The sequence below is a fragment of the Contarinia nasturtii genome, unplaced genomic scaffold (assembly GCF_009176525.2).
Source record: "Contarinia nasturtii isolate CC-2019 unplaced genomic scaffold, AAFC_CNas_1.1 Cnas_scaffold_2678, whole genome shotgun sequence".
Taxonomy (NCBI): Eukaryota; Metazoa; Arthropoda; class Insecta; order Diptera; family Cecidomyiidae; genus Contarinia; species Contarinia nasturtii.
Genome location: NW_022199997.1, coordinates 569,400 through 590,798, shown reverse-complemented (window position 1 = coordinate 590,798; position 21,399 = coordinate 569,400). Strand labels below are relative to the sequence as shown.

At 33.5% G+C, this 21,399-nt stretch overlaps 1 protein-coding gene across 2 annotated transcripts; it reads right to left on the bottom strand.

Moving 5' to 3' along the window:
* Window positions 1-635: 635 nt before the first annotated feature.
* Window positions 636-21,399, bottom strand: LOC116348751 (synaptotagmin-6). Of its 2 annotated transcripts, XM_031779855.1 has the most exons (11): window positions 20,911-21,399; window positions 20,800-20,847; window positions 4,997-5,400; window positions 4,386-4,685; window positions 4,014-4,302; window positions 3,756-3,938; window positions 3,491-3,654; window positions 3,287-3,403; window positions 3,056-3,205; window positions 2,847-2,987; window positions 636-2,735 (listed from the first exon to the last, which is right to left on the bottom strand). In XM_031779855.1, the coding sequence occupies exons 3-11, from the start codon at window positions 5,186-5,188 to the stop codon at window positions 2,592-2,594; spliced, it is 1,680 nt and encodes a 559-aa protein (XP_031635715.1). In that variant the 5' UTR covers window positions 5,189-5,400; window positions 20,800-20,847; window positions 20,911-21,399; the 3' UTR covers window positions 636-2,591. The 2 variants fall into 2 exon arrangements, with proteins under 2 accessions (XP_031635715.1, XP_031635714.1); XM_031779854.1 differs by having other exon boundaries at window positions 20,800-21,399.

Here is a 21,399-nt window from a genome sequence, read left to right as displayed (position 1 = left end):
ATTCTATTTATTTTCATATGTAGATTCTGATTTTAATTATTTGATATCTCTTTTGATAAATCCTCTTTCATTCACTAACATCAAAAATGTGTTGATATTTACTAAATTATCTGTATATGGTATTATGAGGATTAAGTGCAAATCATTTAGTGATTGTACTTAAAATCATACATTAAATAAAAGCGTTTTTAATATTATTTTCATTTTTTTTAAATACACATATTTATAATGGTAGAAGGATATTGTATGATTGCAATTTCTAAAACCGTTGTTATTTTTCCATCACTTATTTTTAGTATTTATTTTCTTTTAGTGGAAGGAATAAAAGTTGTGTTTGTTTGAACAACAGAAAAAAGATAAATAAAAAATTCAGCACGTTGACTGGCATAGACACTTATTACGATTACGATATACTCTTTCATTCTTTAAATACGTAAGAATCTTAACACAAGTAAAAATTTTTGATTTGAAAATTATCTAACTAAAACGATCGAGAAAAAAAAAGGTAATTATTAAACAAATATCTTCACTTCAGCAGTGCTTATTTGCTAGAAATTACATTGAAATTTTGTCAGATAAGTTTTTTTTCTGCTTTGAAATTGTTTCACTTTGTATATACAGTACATCTATATCTTTATTTATTTAAATAGTATTATTGTAAATAAATTCATTCAGTGACTCTTTTTCTCTGTGTATATAGCATGATTTGATGATTGATTTAGTTAAAAGATGAATTTATTAGAAAGTTTTCAAGTGGTTTTCACACTTGTACCGTTCATATATATATTATCAAATTATCTTAAATTAATTTAGGCTTCCTTTGAAACAGAATGCATAAAATGCGCTCAGACGAGCTTCGAAAAAAGGTATACAAAAGTCATATACACTGTCGACAGAAAGTTTGGGTACGATTAACAATTTTCATAAAAATCATTTTTTAGGAGATTGCAAATTTGAATACCAAAAAAATTATGAAGGAGTCATTTTGGACAGTTATTGTCTTCAGATGAAATGCAGTCCATTCTGTGATCTACATTTCGTCTGAATAGACCATCTACTGGAAATGGCTCCTCTGAAATGAGTCCGCGACACGTGTGAAAAACGGCACTTTGTATGAAAATCGTTAATCGTACCCAAACTTTCTGACGGCAGTGTATATTATATATATATATATATATATTATTAAGTGGAAAAAATACTCAATAAATCTAAAAAAAACTATATGTGCCAATTTCTTTTTGAGATTGAATGAGGAAGACAATAAAACAAAACTGATATTTCTTGTGGATATGAGTGTTTTTTTATTGAATATGAACTCGATAAAATCGATTTTACGAAATTTGTCGACATTCACCGTTCAAAAAAAAAAAATTATCGAAAAAGATGTCATCCCCAAAATTTCACAATTGTGAGAGAGTTCCGTAAGTTGAAAAGTGAGAGCAGATGCACGGATAAAATTGTCGAAATTCGCAACATAATTTGCGATACAAAATTAATCAAGTTTTGATTGAACTTTTGATGTGCGTGTCAAATTGTCCCTAAATACATAGCTTCTGGAGTTGGCGATCCAGGGGGGGATTGTAATTTCAAAATTTTCCAAAAATGTAAAGGGGTCACTTTTTCGATTTGGTCTCGCACAAATTCAAAAATGCATTTTTGAATAGTTCATTCCTGGGGGGGAGGGGGGGTTGTCTCAGAGCATTTGCCTCAAAAAACCCTACCAAATTGAAAGATTTTTCTCTTCGCCCAAAAATCCTAGCAAAATTGAATATTTTCTCCCGTTTTACAAAGTGAAGAGCTAAAAAAAAGGTCTTCACATTTTTCGCGAAAATCCTTAGCAAATCGAAAGAATATTTTTCTCAAAAAAATTAAATTTCTAAGGGGGTTATTCCCAAATCTGTTCTCCAGGGGGGTAATCCAACCCCTCGGACCCCTGCTCAGAAGCTATGCCTAAATACGTGGATAAAATATATCTATAGCCATTGACGTTCTTATATTTTTTTTCTTTGCTTTTGTTTTTTTTTTTTTCTTTTTTACTGTGTTCGCTAAAATATATACATCCAAAATGAAAACACAGACAGAAACAACGTTTACCTCTCTATATGTATATTGATTTGATTTCCTTTTTGTGTTTGTTCATTGTTCATTAAACCATGAATGAATTATTCTCATATTCACAAAATGTTTGCATCTTATTTTCAAATTTAAATAAAAATTTGATTACGCGTTATGTGAACGGACGAAAGATAATAAAAAAAAGCTACAGTATATGAATGTATATAGTGATTTTTGTTTGTTGCTTCTTCCTTACATCATCATCATCATCATCATCATCAATGATACTTTTTTGAGACATTGTTCTGGTTCGAAGATATAGTACATATAGATAGTGCTCCATTTAGGTTAAGAGTTTAAGCATACATTTATATAGACAATTTCAATGGAGCAATAATGGCTTAATATAAGTACAATTCGGTTTCCCTCATTTCATGAAACAATTAATTTTCCACGTAAATGTGAGGACATCGTAAGGATAATAAACGGAGAGAAATGTATCGAGTTTGTTTTGTGTATAGATGATTTTAAAATATTTATCTCAAAAAATGCCATAATGCAATGGGCTGTCGAGCATTATGGATCATATCATGCCAATGTTGTCGACCGATACCATGTTCCAATGGACCGATGCCACAACTCAATGCATTCGATTCACCTCCAGAGGATACCACGTAAATCTAAAAAAAGTCGTAATTTTTTATGTAAGTCAATTGGAATTCACACGATTTTTTATTTAAAAATTAAAATTCAATTTCACACCGATACAAACAAGTTGAAAGTGAACCTACCTCAAGGGCAGCATTTTGAAGATTCGATTGAGAAAAATTAAAAGTGAATGCTTCATTCCAAACTGGATTGCTTGCATTACCCGATTTGCCTAGGCTGCTCTTTTTCTTCTTCACTCGTTTCCCATTCACTATCAGATACATCTGAAAATATAGCACAAATATTTGGTTAATGTTGATTGACAATTTTAAATGAAATTCTAAAAATTTACTTTGACATAAGGATTATGTTCAGTTTCCAAATTCTTTGCTTTCATTATAACAATGGTCAAACGTTCGGCTTGAGGTAGATAGTTCAATGATAGCAGTAGCTCGGGTCTTTCAACTGCCGGTTTTCGTTTTCTTATCAGTTCAGCCCAAATCTGAGAGTACGTTAAAAAAAAAGAGTGAAAAACATGGAAACACAATTTTTGTTGTAAATATTTAAAATGACGTGTGCAAACCTCGACCGATTTTGTGAGTTCCATCTCATCAATATTGATTCGCACCTCTCCCATTGAATCGTTTTGTGAATAGCGATCACAGTCCATGACTTGTATAATCAGTTCTTTGCCAGGTAGCTAAAAATTAGTGCGAAATGTAATTAGATGAATTTATGAATTTATTTAATCGAAAAATGTTTGGCAAGTGATTAAAATTCATCATACTTGATCACGTGAAACCGGAAATTTAAAATGTTGATCAAAATAAGGATGATGTTCACCTCGTGCGACAATCGACTCTCGTTTACGATTATCCACTTCTGGCATTAGTGTTAAACGAACCAAAATGGAACGAAAGCCACCATCTTCGATGGGACACAGATTTTGTGCTACATATATAATCATAAATACACGGATGTCAAACGTTTATGTTGCATAGTTCAAGTGAAAGAGAAAAGTGTGTACGAAAATGAATGTTGACAGCCAATACCTTCGATTAAATGAACAGCCAAATCACATAAATGTGAATCGTATTTTAGATGAAAATGTAGTTTTCCAAAGGCTAAATTATCGTCGGGTGCATTGATGTAGACGGGTCCTTCATGACCACGATACAAATCCGGTTGAATTGCACCCAGCGGACTTGCTGGTGCTGCGCTATTGCTATCCACATCTATCAATATTGAAACAAAATTTCGTTTTAATTAACATGAATTATGTGAGAAAAGTGACTGTAAGTTGAAATTACTATTCAATTTTGGTGGTAAAAGTAACGGAGATAAGCAACGGCCAAGTTTTGGTGAAATACATGCGGTACTAGCACATGCTGTACTACTCGCAAGCGATGCCAAACAACTCGGACTCAATTCACAATTATCACTCGATGCTGGAGACGAACAACGTGCATCAAAACTCTGTGCGGCTCTCAATGGGCTGTTGGATGTTCGTGAAAAATGAAATAATGATTGTTCATTTGTTGATGTGCTTCTTCCGTCTGGTCCAAATGCTCGAATTTGTGGTGATGATCCACGGTGGGCCTATCGAAAGAGAAAAACACCAAAAAAATACATCAATTCAGTATTCATAAATAATTACAAATAAGAGAAAATGTGTGCCTTACTGATTGTCGTGTTGGTGTGCTATCTAAGCTACTTTGGCTTGAAATCGATGGTGTCCTTTGTAAGCGAGGCGGAAATGATTTACTTTGATGCTGTAAAGGCGAATGTAATACGGAAGGTGATTGTGATGATGACGATGACGTTTCGATTGTATTCACGGCTGTGTGGCTGATTGGTACAAATGTCTGAGCTGCTGTAGATGTTGTAGTTGGTGTTGTTGTTGTCATCGTCGTCGTCGACGATAACAGCGACGGTAACGGTGTTTCTGTTACTACAGTCGCATGCGAATGATTTGTACAATCCTATTTGTGCGAAAGACACATGAATATTGCATTAAATTGATTCGGAATTTGAATGCAATACACCAATGAAACCAGTCAATAAGTTTATTGGTGCGGCGGATGTAATGGTAAATTTTAATATGATTTTCTTTCAGCAGACGTTGAATTTTAATTAAAAATTTCCATTGAAATTGAGATAGAACATAGATAGACACAGAGAGAGAGAGTAATAGACAAATGTACAAATGGAATGAATCGATGGAAAATTTAATTTTCATATTGTACAGTGTACACGCTATCTGTCTATCTCTATGTTTGGATTTGAATTTTACCTCGGTCGATGCAAACGAATCGTTATTGGAATCGGTGCTCATGTTCATCGATGTGCTTGCATTGGATGCTTTGCTACCGTCACTTTTGTCGGTAGATTTGCGAACGGCACCCACTCTCTCCTTGGCCAAACGTGACCATGATTCGATTCGTTTGTGTGCCAACCAACACGCTGCAGGTCCTAGGCCACTCATTTCCTTTCTCAAAATACGATCTTAAAATGGTTCGAGATTTAAATTAGAATCTTACGCTAAATCGGTTTTCAATAATCGTTCCAAGAAAATGTTCCGATTGTCTTTTTCTGTTCCGAATGCTACAGCCACATGAAATATGCTTGATTTTCTACGTTTTTCAATTATTCCATGGCATTGAACATAAGTGATCTTGTGTTTTCTTTAGCTGTTCTCTGAAATTATCCAAAAAACATACATATTGTTAATCGTGAAAATCTTCCAAATGCAAATTAGCCGAAGATCTTGTTCTAAGCATAGTTTTAAACAAAACAATACCTAACACCAATTGATAGAAATCATGTCGTACTGTTTATTTGTGTACTTTAGATTCAATATAATTAATAAGAATATGAATACGGCTCGAACTTCTGCATGATAGCTTCAGCATTATATGAGTTTTCCGATAGAAATCGCGTTGTTTGGTTTTTCAAAAATTGAAAATTGCATAGTTTCGAATGAGGAACGAAAGTTATGTTGACAAACCAGACCGAACCAAAAATGATCATCACGTAAGATTATTTATGCATCATGCCATAAAAGTAGCAATGCTCACGTTCATTTTTGTTTTATTTTTCGCTCGATTGGATTATGTTGTGTGGTCAGTATCATAAAATGACATGGGTGCATTGCAACCGACATCGAAACAAGGCACATACCGTAAACATAGGCATTTTATATATCAACAATAAACAGTGAGGGATATACATTTATATTGACACCTTTTCGAAACATAGCTCGAATTACCATTGAATGAGCATAAATTTCACGTTCAACAGTGTCGAAATAAATGAATTTTCGGTTCGTTCGAACACAAACGAAGCCCGAGCGTAATATTGAATTTGAATTGGTATCAAAAGAATAAAATGTTTGCTTTAAACGAGATATATGAAATAGAGCATGGAAATACTGAAAGGCATGGAAAAATTGAGGTAACCGCAGACAAATGGTCGTGACCGCGTGTGTTGCGCTCAATCAAAACACAAAATCACACTGAGAGATAGATCGAAGGTGGTGGATAGAAAATCGAAAAGGAGGTGGAGGTGGTGATGAAAATGCGTATACACATACGGTTTAGTTGGATATAATAAATTCGACATTTGTTAAGCAAACAAACACCAATACAATGCTTTCAAAATTATTCGGCAGGACAACAGCTATGAGATAGAGTTTTATTGAGAGAGTGTTTTATTCATATTTATTTCGTCATTATCATTTGTCTTTTTTTACCTTTTCTCTTCTATTTTTTGGTCGCTTTGGTCATTTCAATGCGACCATTTTCCTGGACTTCATTCATTATAATTGTTTATTATACTCTTTTTTTTCTCTGTCGATTATTCCATTGACATAATTGTTATTTGTGTACAAAATGCTTATAAGCAGATCAAAAATTGAATTTATTTATAGAAGCCATGCGACGCGTTATCTAAACACGATTTTGTAATATTTGCTTTCCAATTGTTTTTTATTACTTTTTATGCCGAATCATTCGATTGAAGTGTGTGTGCATGTGTCTGCTTTGTTACAACCACTTTGTGACACATTCTCTCGCTGACAAATTTGTGTGTTATTTGTTTGCACAATTGTCAATTTATATGTGATGCTATTGAATTTGGTAAACAATGTAAATATAAAGGGAACACGAAAAAGAATTCGAGCTCCGTAGAGAAAAAGAGAGCGAGAGAGAGAGAGAGAGAGAGAGAGAGATAGAGAGAGAGAGAGATTGACGAGTTGTTTGCTTTACAAGCACAAACTAACAATACCAAAACAATTTCCAAGAAATCAGTGTCACTTCAATCCATATACATATTCCTTTTTGTCAGTTATTGCTCAACAAAGCTCAACAAATTTTCTCTGTTACTCTTCGATAAAAATGTTGGCGCATGGTTTCATCGATGATTGCAAGTTTTGCCAATATAAATTGTCTGTTATAAAATTGATGATACGTATATACACGTTGTCGACGATTCATTGCGTGGCGAAAGAAAAAAATGTCAACGCATTTGATTGAATATTTGGCTATAGTTCCATTTTTCGATAAGAATGCTTTATTTCAATGCGTTCCCTTACATGCGATGAATCATTTTTCGTTTTGAATTCTTAATGTGTGTCACTTTTTAATCAAATTCCTTCATTATCATTATTTAATAATTTTCTTGATGTTTATCACATTGAAAATGGATGCGACATTGCATTCTAGATACATTTTTATGGGCATTTTGATGTTCTGCTTGTATCAGCACAGCATTTTGTCATTTATCATTTCATTTGTATTATTTGTGTGTGTGTTTCGACTGTGCATTGTTTGTATTGCACACTAAACACCTCTCCAAACAATGGCACGCAATAAAATAGGTAGAAAGTGTCAAGAGGACATTGAACATTTAATTTATTTTAAAATTGCAAAGAAAATAAAAGAAAAAAACATCACATACAATAGCCAATAACAATAACATTGAAAAGTGGACGATTTTTGTTTATGAATGAAACAAACTCGCTTCATGGTCATTCGAATCGATGTGTATTCGAAAGAAAAACCATTCATTTCAATTTCTATCAATTTTGAATTTCTTTCGGTTTCGATCGCCTCACCAAAATGAATACGATGTTTTTGTCTTTCTCTATAAAAAATGGATTTTTTTTGCTCCTTTTTGGTTCGGAGAATCGTTGAAAAAATGCACGTGTTGAAAACAGATAGCCTAAACATTAATGTAAACAGCACACTCGATATTTGACCATGTCTTTTGATTTAACGGAATATAATAGAGGCAAACTGTTGCCCATAAACGTTTAAATGCGCTTTTGACCATTTTTTTCATCTCGTTTTTTGACCTGGTCTATTTTGTGTACATTGGCTATTCGGTTTTTTCGTCTTCTACTCTCTATTACGTCATAAAGTACACAAACACACACGCTTTCGATGACTTTTTATTCTATCGAAGTGAAATTAAGTGGAAAATCACTTCTGGTGCTTCATTTAGATTATGCGCACACACACAATTGGCGAATTAGGTATATTTCATGTTGTCGGACGAGCAACATAATAGAATGTTGTATGGTTTTTTGTCAAACGATGTTACCTATTTGCCTGAAGTATGATCGAACGTAAAGCATGCCTTTCTATTGTATATATTTCTAAATTGATAATGAAATTACATAAAAAATACACACACAATACCCACAACAAGAAATATGCCTTGTGCATTGGAATTTTCTTGTTGGTATGCACAATTTCTATCTATCCTTGTTTTCTATCGCCCTTCTCCTTTCACTGGCATATTTCATATTTTATTGGATACATCTAATGGTTACACAATTCTTTTGTAATTTTATTTTCATATAATTGTATCAAATGCCATGCGATTATTTGTTTGTGTGCTTTGTTTCGTGTGTTTGTATTTCAAAATGCTATTTGAGCCACACTCGTGCTTAGATACCGTTCTTTTAGTTCATAATCATTTTTCCTTTTTACTTTTCCGCACACACCTAGTGTGAAAGGGGAAAGTATTGCAATAGGTCAAAATTTACGAAACCTCAAAAACATGTTTTCTGGACGTTTCTGAGGTCAGAGAACCCGAATCAGGCCGTTTTGAGCATGGTTGTTGTGGGTCGCTTCCACGTCGTACGTCGTACGTCGTACGTCGTACGTCGTACGTTGTCCGCCGTACGCAAAATTTGTCCATCGATTTTCTCACCACCCAGAAAAGTTATTTGAAATCTGACTTCACGGGATGATTGGGGGTCCCCAGGAATAGAAATCATCAGATTTTGAGTGACTTTGGTTGAAGGAAAAAAATTCCATGCCTGGAGTGATACCTATGGAAAAAAGACCAATTTTCGTCCAAAAGTCATACTTAATGTAGACTTAAACACTCAAAAATATGTATTGGGGGGTTTTTTGGCACGAGAAAACCGAATCCGACGTTAGTTTTGAGATACAATCAATTTTTAATACAGTTTCCTTGAAAAAATCACAAAAAATTTGGATTTTTGTATGGGAGCCATGCCTGTATGCTACCTTAATGACGTGAAACTTTGCACAGACTATTTTTTACACAAAAGTATAACATTCTGAAAATTTGAAGAGATTTCAATTAAAATTAGGGGTACCTCCCATACAAAATTTTCAATTGGCTCAAAAACGAATATTTTGTATGGGAGGTACTCTTGATTTTGGTTGAAATTTCTCCAAACCCTCCGAATGTTATTTGTGAAAAAAAATAACCTGTGCAAAGTTTCACGCCATTAAGGTAGCATACAGACATGGCTCCCATACAAAAATCCAAATTTGTTGTGACTTTAGTTATGAAAAGTGTTTCAAAAATAATTTTTATGGCAAAATTAACGTCAGATATATTTTTATAGTATTTTGTTAGAAAATAGAATACTTTCAAATGTCGTACAAATGGGTTCATCATGAAAGTGTGAAAAATCTTTTCTCGGGTACTTCTGCTATTAAATTAAAGAATATTTCGTTGCCAAAGTTGAAAAATATTTTTTGGTCTCGAACTTTACGCCGCTTGAAAGACTTGAAGAATCGAGCAAATATTATTTTGAATTTTCTTAATAAAATACGCAACTACCACCGTGCGGAAAAGTTCGTCTTACTCCCGTAAGACTCTTTATTTCTCTCTCGTTTCTATTCTTTGTAGGTAAGCGCGCGCATTGTGTGTTATTTGTATTTTTGTTGAATTTCATTCTGGTGATAAATCGTCGACAAGTCTTTTGATTTGACTCAATGCTCCGCAACATACCAACGCAGACACGATACCGGTGCTAGATCTAGTGCTCGCGTATGCGCTTTTTTCGTTTTGTTTTCGTTCAGTTAGAACTTAGAAGCACTTATGGCATTTTATTGGGTTTATTGTTTGTTCAACAGATGCAGATGGTGCGACAAATTACACAAACACACACACACACACACACACGGCTCTCTTGGTGTAAATGCTTTGTGTCAATTTGGAATGAGAAAAGCGACATAAAAGTTTAACAAAAAAAAACTACTGACGATAAAGAAATTGTCAAAACCACTGTGAAATTGTTTTGGAGTGGAAAATGGCATCAAGCAATTTCCCATCACAATTGGCTGTATCTTTCAGCTATATCTTGAATGGTACAAAGTGATTAACTCAATCCAAACCACTAACGAATGACTGCTTCAAGTGCATGGCAATAAAACAAAGAACTAATCTGAATCCAAATATAATAAAATGAAAAAAGGAAAGAGAGGGAAAGAGAGAGAGACAAGGTGAACAAAATTACTTTGTAACACGTTTTTCCCATTGTTTTTCAAGGACACCACTTAAATTGTGCTCTCCTTATTTCTTTTTATCGAATCACGTAAATGGTTTGCAAAAACGAGATGCAACGTAATCCTTTGCATCATTTACAATGCAATGGTTATTGTACGGAACGGATCTCATGTAAGATTGAAATGATTGTCATCAACTATAAAGTAAACTGGGAAAAAGAAACGACGATTGGTTATACCGTCAGGGTTGATAAAATGAATTGTTCATTCAAACATTTTTTTTTTCCGTTCCGCAACGATAATTGTGATAATTTGCAAATTAGATATTTGCTCTTGCACATAAAGCAAATACGTGTACATTTTTATGCGAATAAAATGAAGAGAATGAAAAATGGATATGACGCGGCAACACTAGAATTTTCGAAAGTTGATGGCATTTTCATGACTTTTGCCCTTTTCCCATCGATTCGAAATGATGGAAAATTTGCATACCGAATAAAATTTTGCATAATATTTTTGAATGAAAATCTTATAAGCCCTCTTGTACGTACACAGACTTTGAAAATATTTGTAGTACGATTTTCCAGCCCTGCTTTTCCATCACATGATATCAAAGGAAACAATCAATGCGCAAAGTGACGAAGACCTTGAAGTGAAAGATCGCTTTTCAGCCAACAACGAATAATGTTATAAATCTTTTTTCGTGAGCGCACATCGAAACGAAAGACAATGAATTGAACTGAATTTAATGAAGTAGAAATAAAACGGTTTTCAGTGACATACGATCCAAACTAAAATACACTTGAACGAAAGTAAAAACAAATGAAAAGAAGTAGAACAACACGTAAAATTAAGCGCACGTAGATGGAAAACGCACCCGATAGAATGAATAGAAAAACACATAATTGCAGAAAATGTTGCGAAGAAACAATGAAAATGTGCCGCCAACGGTTGAACACACAGCGTATAAATCAAATTAAATTTTCCACATTTTGTGTAATGCTTACTGAGTGAGAGTAAGTGAGAAAGAGTGTCCATTCGACGGGGATGGAAAATAATTTTAATTGATAAAGTAATTATTCAAAATATAGAGGAACAAAAACCATTCCAAATATATGTCTGTGTGTTTGGCTTTGTATTTACCATAATATGGTCTATTTTCTCGTCATTTACGCGTTTAGCTTGCTAATTCGATGGGGCGAAGCGTATTTACATAAGAATATGAATCAAGAGCAAAAGAAGCGCGCAAAAAGAAATTATAATTTTTCCATAATTTCATTTAGGCGTAAAAAGAAGCGTTTTCGCTTCTGTTTCCGTGCAAATAGCCGTTATTTGTAAACGTCAAGAGCACTTGAAACGTTAAAAACGTTTGAAGGTTACTGGTTATATTTCAAGGGAATCTTTGGATAATGCTCATTTCCATTTTTTTCACAACGGAAAAACTGAACAAATTCAACAAAGTCAATATATATATAATAATAATATATTGAAACTCCCCAACTGCGAATTCATGAGAAAAAAAAACGAACTTATGAGTTAAAAGAAAACGGAACATCCTGTATGTTTGTGGAATATCATATACGCCATTTTACGTCAATCTCCTTTCCAGAAAATGTTCCAACACCGTTGGTGTATACACATTGACTTGACAATATTTGTTTTTCAAAAACCACAATCAAATTTTCAACGATAAAAAAACGTCGATTTTTTTGTGATATAAATTGTCAACATGTAATAATGTGAAATATCGAAGAGAATGCGAGAAAGAATGGAAGAGTGAATGAAAGAAAACAGCATTGTTGAAAATGTTCAAACAAAAGGCGGATCAATAGGATAATTGAATGTTTTTTGCACTTTAAAGAGCGCAAACAATGAAGATGGTTAGAGAAAAAGAGTAAAGGAATAACTTAAAGGGTTTTTTTTCTTTTGTCGTAGAAAGCGATGAGAAAATGTTCAGATCATGAAAAGGTGCCAATCGTTGCGCTTCAAACAGAAGCCGAACTGTGGAAAACGCACGCACACAGAGAAAGAGAGCAAATTCAAATGCAAAAACAGAATTCTTTTTCCCTGCATTTATTCTGTAACAATGATACACTAGCGCGTTGTTTGTTTGTTTGTTTGTTTGTAATGCCGAATAAAAAGAGTAGTTTTTTTGTGGTTTACATTGTTTGTTTGGTTTTTGCATTTTTTTTTTGTTCATAACATTCTCTCACAATACGCCGCCGTTTCTTTCATTTTTTGATTGATACATTTTTGAGGTTTCAATTTTTTATTTCATTTTTTTTTTTCGTTCCAATTGCGCGCTTTTTTTCCATTGTTTTCATCATGCTAAAAAAACAGAACCACAAAAATATTTGAACAATCACGTTAAAATTCAACTGAAACGACAGAACGCTGAACTTTGACATTATAAATTTAGCATTGAAATCAATGACTTTCAGCGTTCAACCATATGAATTGCAAACCAAATACTCAAATCTAACTAAACAAGTTACTTTCACGTTCTGGGATCAATGGCCAACATCTTTTTTCTGCCTCGCCAAACACCATTTTGATGTGAGTTTGGAAAATTTTCCGAACGGAAATTTCATCGAATATTTTAATTTTGATGCCATTTGAAGCATTTCCGTTTGGTCCGAAATGGTGTGATTCGAAAAATTTAATTTGCCGTCTGCTACAAAACATTTTCTCAAAACGATACAAAAAAGTATATTGTGTGTTCACAACTTGTTATTTTTCTATTTTGGGTTCGGTCATTTTTATCATTTATACGGTTGACAACATTTCCAAATGCATTTGAACAGAAACAATGTTTCAACAAAAATTCTACCGAATTGTGTGTGTTTCTATGCGTAAGTCAGTGAATTTTGTTCACTGTAACCAACTGTTATAATGAGCCGTAGAATGAGCTTTGAAAATGAGAGCCGATTCTCCGGAGATTTGGCGTCTACCAACGCTACAAAACATTATACAAATCATGAAAAAAAAGGTTTTTCTGCCCATATCGGCACACGTACATTTTGATCAAATGATTCAATATGATTTTTAAATGAACTCCAACAAATGAGAACGCCGCCTTTACATGCTCTGATAAAATGGCAAAAGATGTCGACATAAATAAAAAAAAAGGATCGACCGTCATCTTACCATTAGATTCGTTATAAATGGATTTCGGTCGATTTTTGTTTGATTGGAAATTGTTGGCCAGAAAATCAATACATTGTATGTACGTTTCGAATTTGATTTGACCTATTTTAGCGAATTTAAATCAATTAAATGTGTTATTGCGTGTCTTGTTCCATAAATAAATCGATTCATGAGATTTGCAATGAGATTTATTCTAAATAATTTATGTGAATCGATGGCAACGGCTTGCGTTTGCTTCTATCATGAATACTTTTCACATCAATTTTACATTTTAACAATATCATTATGTGTATCCATCGGCAATGACGAGAACACATCGAATTAATCGATTAGGACCTAAGTCAACAATACGACTAGAGCGTTATTATTGTGCCCGTCGCCCTCTATTATTCATCATTTATAAAAGGAAATCAGCGACATAAATATGCAAACGAATTTTGAATGCATTTTGCCAAGAGGGTTACTCTTAGTTTATGATCGATAAATTGAAATCTAAACAAAATACCGATACGATTGTTTTGAAATCTAGATAAAATGAGAAATGCGTCGGTATCATCCATTTCAATTCATTCTTGGCCAATCTGCTGAATTGAAGAATTGTTTTTGTCAAACAACTAGCGGCAAAACTCTTTTTTTCTTCTTTTAGTAAATCCTTTCATCTGCACGCCAAAATGCTGTTACCATTCACATGAAAACATGAACAAACAAATCACTTGAACATTTCCTTTTCTTGCCATTCCAAATCGAGCGAATCTTTTTAAATCAATGAAATATTGATTTGTAAGTAATACACAAACCGGGTAGAAAAAGCAAATCTTTCTAACGAATGCGTGCTGCAGTCGAGCATGCCATCAATTCGATTTAATATACCGAATCGCATCTGCACACAGTAAATATAATTCAAATAAATAAATGTCATGATAAATGATGTTTCGGGGAGGTTTTTTTCTATATATATCTCTCTCTCTCTGTACTGTTTTTGTACACTTTGTACCAAATCGCAGAGCCGCTCACATTCTTGTGAATGCCGAAAAGAAGAAAAGAGAGAGAGAAGAAAATAACAATATTAATAACAGATTCAAGTATCTCTGCAACAAATTTAAAACACTCAACCGGAGAATTGCAGAAGAGCAAGACAAAGACATATAGACAAAAGTGCCCGTAAAAATAGTATCATACTCTGGCATAAGAAAACAACAAAACCAACAATGCAACAAATGGTTATAATGTAACTGGCAAAGCGTTTAAACTACCTCTAATTTGACACGGCTTTAATTTATTTATTAGTTCTTTTCTATGTTCGGTTTTTCGTTGGTACGCTTTGAGCACACAATTCAAGTGCTCCTTTTTTGCAGCATCGAATCGCATTGTTTAGATATAAGGGTAATGAAAATGGCATTTCATTTATATAAAATAATACACGCACAAAACATACAAAAAAACTTCTAATGTACATTCCAGCTTTTGTGGTCGCGTCGCTCACTTTTCGGACGCTCACTTTCAATTGTAAAGAGGTCTTTTTCGTTTTCTTCTTTTTTTTCTGTTTTTTTTTTTTCAATCTGTGCGCATCAAAAGAATGTCGATATTGATACATGTATTGGACTTGAACTTGCAGTGAATCGTGAATTGTGTCATTGCTATTTATACAATGAGTTCTCGTCCTTAATGGTGAAATATCTGAAGTGAAACGCATAAACCACACATGCAGCCCGATTTTGGCATACGTCATTTTATCGCAGCAGCGGCACCACCACCAATAAACCCATACAAACCATTTATCCATTTAACCATGGAAATGGAAATATATATATGGGCTGCCTCCATTCGATTCAGCTCATTGCAATCAATTGACAAATATTGATGATCATTTTCACGGTAATTTTCCAATGTTTTCACTCTTCATTGTTCATTGAATATTGTCGCTTTGGAGCCGCTGCATTTTACGATACGATGATACAGCTTTCAATTTATATCTACCGTTTCGATAGGTACTTAGTTTGTATGGCGACATCAATGTCATTTATACGTGATATATAACGCATATTCCGGAGTGTATCTATAATGGACCGAGAAACAAGTCGGGCACTGCAATTGTGAATTCATTTACAATTCAATGGATTTAACGAGTGAGACAACGCAAATATTATTCATATGGTAGCAAAGATACATATACATGGTAACGGTTGTAACGAGAAAAAATACCAAAATTGAACACACAAGCTGCACACTGGGATTCACTTCATTCTTTTCCAGTTTTCAACATATGAATCGCGAACGTATCAGTCCCAAACAGAAGGTAGATTGTTACAAAAACGAACAAAAACTCAAAATGCAATGCGTTTATAATATTCTTATTGCTTATTCATTTTTATTTCCATTATTCGATAATGTGCCGTTAAATGTTCCATTCTCGGTTTGGTTTCGTCTCTTGCGAATACAGTGAGTGCATGTGTGTGTGTGGTTGTGTTTGTGCTTGAGGCTCTTGTTTGCCAATCATTGAAGTGTGTAATTGGTGACAAATGAATTTGGCGTATGTAACAGCTTTTATGTTCATAATATATTTTTTTTCTTTTATTCTTCTATCCATTTATGCAGCCGGGGCAAAGCTGTTGCTGTTATCCTGCACACACAATGAGAAATGGAATGGTTTGTGATTCGATTATACATGTAAAATTATTGCCCTATAGGGACACATACTCACACGCATTTGAGGCAAATCCAGTATTTGCATAACTATAAAACTGGACAAAATTAAACCGAAACTAAAGTTCAAGTTATGATGTATGCGCGTGTGTATGTGTATGTAATAATAAAGTTTCCAACAATTTTAATATGCTTAACTCCATATGAGAGAATATTTTTCATCTTTTTGACATGAAAATATGTATTTAAATTGTTCGACTTCTCGGAAATAGGAAATTGGTTTGTTCTTACAGAAAATAAGTCGAAAATGAAAACACAAAACTACCATAGTTACCAAGTTGCCAACCACCTTGTATTTGCCTATTTCAACTATGATTTCATTTTGAATCGGGGTTTTATTTTCTGAAAAGTTTTTTTTTTTTGTATCAAATAGAAACTATGCAGGATGTTGACTCCTTTTTCGCTCCAATTCATTCGCACCCACTCACCTTTCTTAAATTTCAACATTTCCATTTTTTGTAGAATAATTTTATGGCACTTTGTTGAGTTCCGGCAGGGGAAAGGTTTCATGGAAATGATATTTTTACACGAATCAACCAATTTATGACGGTCGCTACACATTTTCATGAGACCACTCATTATTTGAACATAACAAACAATCTTCAAAAACGTATTTTCATATTTTAAAGGTGACCCAAACATAAATGGCTCTTATATGGAAAAATTAGCAACATTTATTACATGTATAACTTATAGGAGCGAAAATTTTGAGGCAAAAACCACACTATGTGTAGTTATGAACTTTTTCAATAAGAGTTTGTTTCAACTTCTTCTGATACAATTGTTAACAGTCACAAGCTATGTTTCTTTGGAATTTTCTATTATTTGATTATACCCTAATTTATACAGATGATTCAGAAAAACTTTCCAAGTTTATTCTGTTTGATGTAAATAGGACATTGTGAGTTAAATCATTATATTACATGTCATTCAATTGAATCAATGGCTCACCACTAATATGCGCATATTTTTAAACACATTTAAATGTAATTGTTTCAGAGCAATTATAGAATAAATCACATTTTGAACTTTCAAAGAACTATTTTTCATCTGTTTTGGAAATTGGCATACATGATTAAAAGCGATATAGTCAATATAATGATGTCATAAATTGGGTGCATAATATTTTTCTCGACTAAATGGCTGTAATAAATTAAGTTGAAAAAAAAAACATGACATGAAAAACAGCTGCATTGAGAACTAGTATAAAATCTCCATATTATGGAAAAAATGGAGTACAAAAATGTTCGATCAATGTAAATGTACATAAATGTCAGTTAATAAAGTCAAGTCAAGCATTTTGCCTGGAATAGATATAATTTGTACAAGCGTAATTGTATTTTTTTGTGAAATTAAATGATTGGCCGTCAAATTGATTGAAATGATGTTACAACATGATGCGCAAAATGCTGTCACCCTTTGAGCGTATGTATTTTTTAAAAGTAAATGAAGTTTTGCTAAACACCCTACTAGAAATTAATCGACTGTGTTGAAGTGACTGACAACAAATGGGCATTAATCGATATGGAAAGTGAACAAAATTCCATTAATGGAGATTTTCGGTTACCTCATTATGCTCTTCCAAATTTTCTCCCTCTACCTCTCTCTCTGTGTGTGTGTGTGTTTGTATGCGTGTGTATTTATGTCAATGTTTCATTGGTTGTGTACAATGCGTTTGTGTGTGTATAACTTTATATACAGAGATTCGTGGTAAATCAAATAGAAAATTATTTAGTCAACCACAGAAAAGCATGAAATAAAATGGGAAAGAACGAAAGCGACAAAGTGAGTGAGTAAAATAAAGTCAATAGCATGAGAGATATTTGAAGCATACATCGATAGCATAGACATCACAAACAGAAAAAGAAAATTGACATTCAAGCAATGCAAACGATAGAATGCGGTACGAAAATATGCTTAACATGTTGAGAGATTGCTGCAAAAGCAGATAAAATGTGTTCCCCTTTCTCTTTTTGTTTTATCTTCTATTTCGTTCACTCCCGACGACGAGACGGGAAATTTTCATCATCAAAAATGGAAAAGCATCAAGCGTGAAAAGTTGGTCTTGTCATTGACGATACCTTGACACATGACGCTCTCAATGATATGGACAACAGCAACTGATTAAGAACCAATATTATACTTTAGTCAAACGTTTTGAATGAGAGAAAAAACCCCACCAACACTTCTCAACATATTTCATTGAATACATTCAGGTATAAAGAGAAAAATGTATAGTTCATTTATTTATTTGAACATGTTATCCAAATAAATGATCTAAAGTAAACGCGATTTTCACTTCGATCCAAAACGCTATGGCATCTCAATTTGTAGCATTTCTTTAAACATGCACATGTACAGTTGTACACACAGTGAAATCTAAATGGAATCACCACGATATGATACGTGCGAATTTTACGTTTTACGCACAGATACGGCATCTCAGGTTTTCTAACTGAATTGAGAAAAAAAAATCGATAACGAAATGGCAAAGAAAGACAACGGTGTATATGTGAGGTGTATGGGATACATTCAGTATAAAGTACTTGGTTTGAGAAATGGTGTTTTGTCGAATAAAAAAATAATAAAATAAAACGAGCGTAATTTTGCACTTATGATTTTGTCTACGCGTACGCCCCAAATCACACACATCACCATCAATAGACACCACATCGATACGCACAAATATTGAGAGAAAGAGAAAGGTGCACAAAAACACCCAGGACACAACACACTAAATTCATGCTAATCGATTTTCTCTGTTTACTGTCCTTTATTATTGAAATTGGTTTTTGGGTGCAGTTTTTTCATTCGCAGAACTTTTGCAAAGGCTGAATGAACCCGACTTTCTTGTTGCTGTTTTATTTTCCTCAAAAAAAGGTGGCGTTCCGTGGTGTATTTGCTTTATAATAGGAGAATTGACCTGTTTCATAGGGCTTATCTACATACTATTCGGCCATGATAACGAATAACATTAATTCAATTGAGTTGTTTTCATTTGCGTATTTTTTATTTCGCTTTCAACCCGATTTCGGGCATATTTTCCAATGCATTGGAAACGATCGAATTTCTTTCGTTCGTTTTTTTCCTTCCTTTTGTTTATTTCACAAACGCATCACTTTTTTCCCTTCTCATCTTCTTTTTAATGCTATACATTCTCGTCTTAATTTCTTTTTGCTTAGGGCACTTTTTCGGTTACCTTATCAAGCCATATAATGCGGTTACATACGTAGCCATGTACAACGCTTTTGTATCTGAATCGACACAAGAAGAGAGAAAAAAGAGAGCGATAGAAGTGCTTGGCGTGTGCACGGCGTCATTTTTCAGCAAAACAAGAAAATTGAGAGAACAACAAAATTTCGGTTGGTTTGCCATTAAATGTGTATCCATGGCTCAAACTTGTGACTTGATTTGGCATTGTGTTTTCTTGCCTACGTGCATATTTGTGTACAAATGTCTCGTAAATCATAGAATACAGCTTTTACGTTTACCTTTTTCACGTAAATCGTACTGTTTCGATGGTGCTTTTCAGCGCCGACGTTGTCGTCGTCATTGTTGTCGTTTTCGTCGTCTTGGTTCTCGAACATTTCAAGAAAAAAAATCCTTTGTATTTGTGAGTGTATATATCGTTTATATAGAGTTGCATTATCTTATTTCATGTATACACTTTACAGCTTTTTTGGTTTCAAATCTTTTGGCTTTTTATACATTTTGTGTATGCTTATATTTTCATTTCTATGTATATATGGATAGATACATGCAAAGACTCACAAACTGTTGAACATCAAATATATTCCGTTCACTTAAGACGGAGTTTATTCGCCCGTTTGCGTTCTTTGCCCCACTTTCTTCCTTATCCATTCTCGCTCTCTCTCACTGTGTGTTATTAATGCGTTTGGGGATAGATCTCGCATCGAAAATTATTTTGACCATTCGTTATTCTCTCACTCTTTTTGTCAGTTCACTTGAATTGTTCAATTTAAGCGTTGTTTAGCTGCTTAATTCGTCTCAATTCAATTTGCAAGTAGTTGAGAGTCTCAACTTGAGACTACTAAAATAATTAAGTTCATGTCTGTAAATCGATCTATCATCTATATGATTTTATTTAGGGTTTTATTGAAAATTCTGCATTTTATGATTGAATAATGTGAATCGTTAACGCAGACAGCAAATGAACAATAATACTTTTCACATGGATTGACTGCTTTTCCAAGAAGTATACGTTCAAATATTTCAACGGAATTTACATTATTATTCATTTTGATTTGCGCTTTTGTGTGTATGTGTGATAAAAATGTGCAAAAAATCATCCATCAATGAAAATTTAATTGCATACAGCCAATAAAAAAAACTCCTATAAACGATGCTATCAAATTCACAGAATTTTACAGTGTCATGTAATTGCGCGTTTGTCTGTTTTTTTCAATGTCTGTTTTACCAATCTATCCAAATCATTTTTTTTTTTATTTCTTACCATGTTTGCGCAAATGCCTTTTGGTTGTGGATTTTCACGAGAATTTTGCTGAAATAAAATACAAACGAATTGCTTTTTTGTGTTTGCTTACTCGTGCACTAAAACGCTCACTTCTTAATTCGAAAATTGTTTTGTGATTTCTTTCCCACACTCGTTTGCCTCGAAGTGCTCAATTGTTTTATTTTTTTTTTGATTTGTCCAATTGTGTTTGTAGTGTACTTTTCAGTCTTTATTACTTGAAACACGAAAAAAACGAGTACACCAATTACACTTAGTTGGATAGAAAATGTCTCTATCCAAAATCTCAAAAACACTTGCTCAGATAAATTCAATTCGTTTTGATTTTTTTGTGTGCTATTCAACTAAACTGCGATGTAAATTGATTTCATAAACGGCAAAAATTGAAACGAGAAATTTTATAATAATATTGGAATTGAACAAAAACTGAATTAAAAACTTGGGCAGGGAAATTTGACTGGAAAATTATCGAATTCACGAAAACACAACGTTGAAACTGATTGCGAATAAAGCGACAAGTGTCGCGCGATGAGTGTTTCGAGCTCAACTGTTGCGATACAAATTTCGTCCAGTTCATACCAG